A 2,424-nucleotide genomic window follows, 5' to 3' on the forward strand; every position below is an offset into this window, starting at 1 on the left:
ACCTCTTGGGGGATGAGTTTCCTGAGGACGTGACATTTCTCCTCTCCCTTGCAGTAAACGAATTCGGAGTCCTCGGTTATGGCCTTGAGCCGATGTTGTAGCTCGATGTAAGGGGTATCGCCGTGGTGCCAGAGGTAACCGTTGATATGGGTAAAGACCCATTGATTTTGCCGGGCTACGTGGTGAGAAAGACCGCTACCGTGGTACGGAGGTTTAACGAATAAACTTTTAACTAGGGGAAACTCCCCGACGAACGCGACGGCAACTTCTTTAACGACCGGTTCGTATTTCGCGCCGAGTAAGAATTCAAAATCGACAACTACCAGCGGTCTTTCCATGATGTTTCTGTTGGCTGATACCCCCTCTGACTCAAGGTAAGTTAAATCCGCTTCTTAAATAGGGTCTCCACGCGATTGTCATTACTCCATTGGTTCCTCGTGAACCTATCAGCGAAGGAGGTCAAACTCCGCCCCCTATAGCGATGTTCCAGATAGAGCACGCAGTATTGTCCGCAAACTTTGCTTCCCACGGCCTGTAGACGGCGTCTATTGTAGAGTATTTTCGAGGAATTTTTTCTCAGGAACTTTTTTATCGTGGGGAGGGTCACCGGACGACCCGCCGAGTCAAAGTACCCGGCCCTCCTGAAAGCGTCTAGGTAAATAGCTACCCAATGAGTCCCGGGCCCATCGTGAGGATCGAGGTTAACGACCAGGGAGGCGGGGAAGGAAGGGATATATTCGGGGAGTCTATCGGAAGCAAAGGCACCTTGATACCCGGGTAAATGCCCGAGGATCTCGTTTATTTCTAATGTGTTCATTTTAATAATCATTCACCACGTTGCGATCTTTATCTATCTGCATTAAATTATGAAATTCCCCGTAAATAACGACCGAAACCGATTCAGTGAGCGGGGTTTCGAATCCCAACTCGATACGTAACTGTCCCCGTCTTACGGGGTTCCAATGAGAGTTGTCACTCGCGGAAAGATCAGGCGTGATATCAAAGGCATATAGAGTATAACCCCTCGGATATTCTGAGTGCGATATACTATTCCCATCATCTTTAAAATGTATATTCGTCCCCGTAAACAAGGTGTAATATTCACGGGCAAATTGATTCTGGGAAAACTTGGGCTGGAGAGGTTTGCTCGGAACCGCGTCCGAATCAACGTAGAGAGATAAGAAATTTAACCCGAATGGTTGAAAGTTATAAGGATTTTTATGAAAATCGCCCGCGCAAGCCGTATGCGAGACTAGGCCGATAATAACGCGTTGAGGGAGCGGTCCCAGCCACACATTGTCGAGACTCGTATTTGAAACGCCGGTGAGCAGGACGTGGCTTTTCACTTCGGTTCTGGTAAAGGGGTACTTCGCGGTGGCGCCTAAGAGAGCGTTTTCGTGAGCCAGAATGATTTGAGGACTTATCTTGCATTTCCGTATTTCCAAAGTAGCGTCCGTTATAGCGATCTTAAAATTCCCCACGTTTAAGGAGGGGTCTCCCATAAGGACAAAGGCCGTTTTACTCCTAGAAAGTCGAACTTTAATTTCCACCCCGCTTAGAAGGTATTTCGGAATGTTGAAAAGGTCGGCGTATATTGCCCCTACTAAGGAAATTTCCTTTGAATCCTTAATAGCTGCTTGACGAATCTTGCTCCCCGAGTTGGTAATTATATCGTCAAACTTTCCGGCAGCGTCTTTGGCGTAGAGACACGAAGTCAGGTGAGAAGTTTTAGCCTCGCCGGAATAGTTCAAGAGCGATTCTAAATAGGCTCGGTATGAATATCGACTTGCCGAGGGCGTGATTAAATTGTCGTTCAAGTAAATTTCAATTTGATCGAAGAGACTATGCATTAGGTTATTACAAGTTGAAAATTTAACGTCGGGGTCTAAATTAGCCCTATTCTCACGCGTTACTTTACATTTAACGTGAAGGAGACTCATCGCGAGATCCGTATACTCCGGGCTTTTAGGGATGCAAAATTCAATTTGGGAATCATCTCGTAGCGTAGAGATCGGTCGATAGAAAGTTGGAGTCGCGCTTTCGACGCTAGTTTGCACGGGGGTGACCGAGAACAGGTCCAATTCCGATTTCAAGGCTTCAACTTTGTACATTTTGGTTCTTTTTAGTTGAGGGAAAAAATGTCACGAACGTGTTTCGTGGACTTCCGACGAGCTACTGTCCCGATTCTGCGTTTAACGGTCCTTTTTCTAGTTTTCCTCCTGCTCGTTGTTTTCTTCTTCTTGCTTCTCGTTTTAGTTCTCCTACGCTTTTTCCGCCCCGAACCGCTTTGTCCGGTTATCCCTTCTAGAGCTTCACCGAAACGTTTCCTCGCCGAAGATTTTATATTTTCCCCCGCAACGGCGTCATTGAGAATTTTACTGCCGACCCCCAACGCTTGTTTTCCTATATACTTCGCCCCTCTAA

The 2,424-nt window shown here is 46.8% G+C and overlaps 1 protein-coding gene across 1 annotated transcript; it reads right to left on the reverse strand.

Annotated features, from left to right (window-relative positions):
• Positions 1 to 818: 818 nt before the first annotated feature.
• Positions 819 to 2,111, reverse strand: LOC149957526 (uncharacterized protein F54H12.2-like). The gene has a single exon (XM_090167072.1). It carries the CDS (start codon positions 2,109 to 2,111, stop codon positions 819 to 821), a length of 1,293 nt encoding a protein of 430 aa, XP_090023198.1.
• Positions 2,112 to 2,424: the final 313 nt, after the last annotated feature.

Source organism: Leiobunum rupestre, chromosome 2 (genome assembly GCF_980474605.1).
Source record: "Leiobunum rupestre chromosome 2, qqLeiRupe1.1.hap1, whole genome shotgun sequence".
Taxonomy (NCBI): Eukaryota; Metazoa; Arthropoda; class Arachnida; order Opiliones; family Sclerosomatidae; genus Leiobunum; species Leiobunum rupestre.

Bases quoted from the DNA above. Each gene is read 5' to 3' on its own strand.
- LOC149957526 (XM_090167072.1), bottom strand. From the start codon at position 2,111: ATGTACAAAGTTGAAGCCTTGAAATCGGAATTGGACCTGTTCTCGGTC.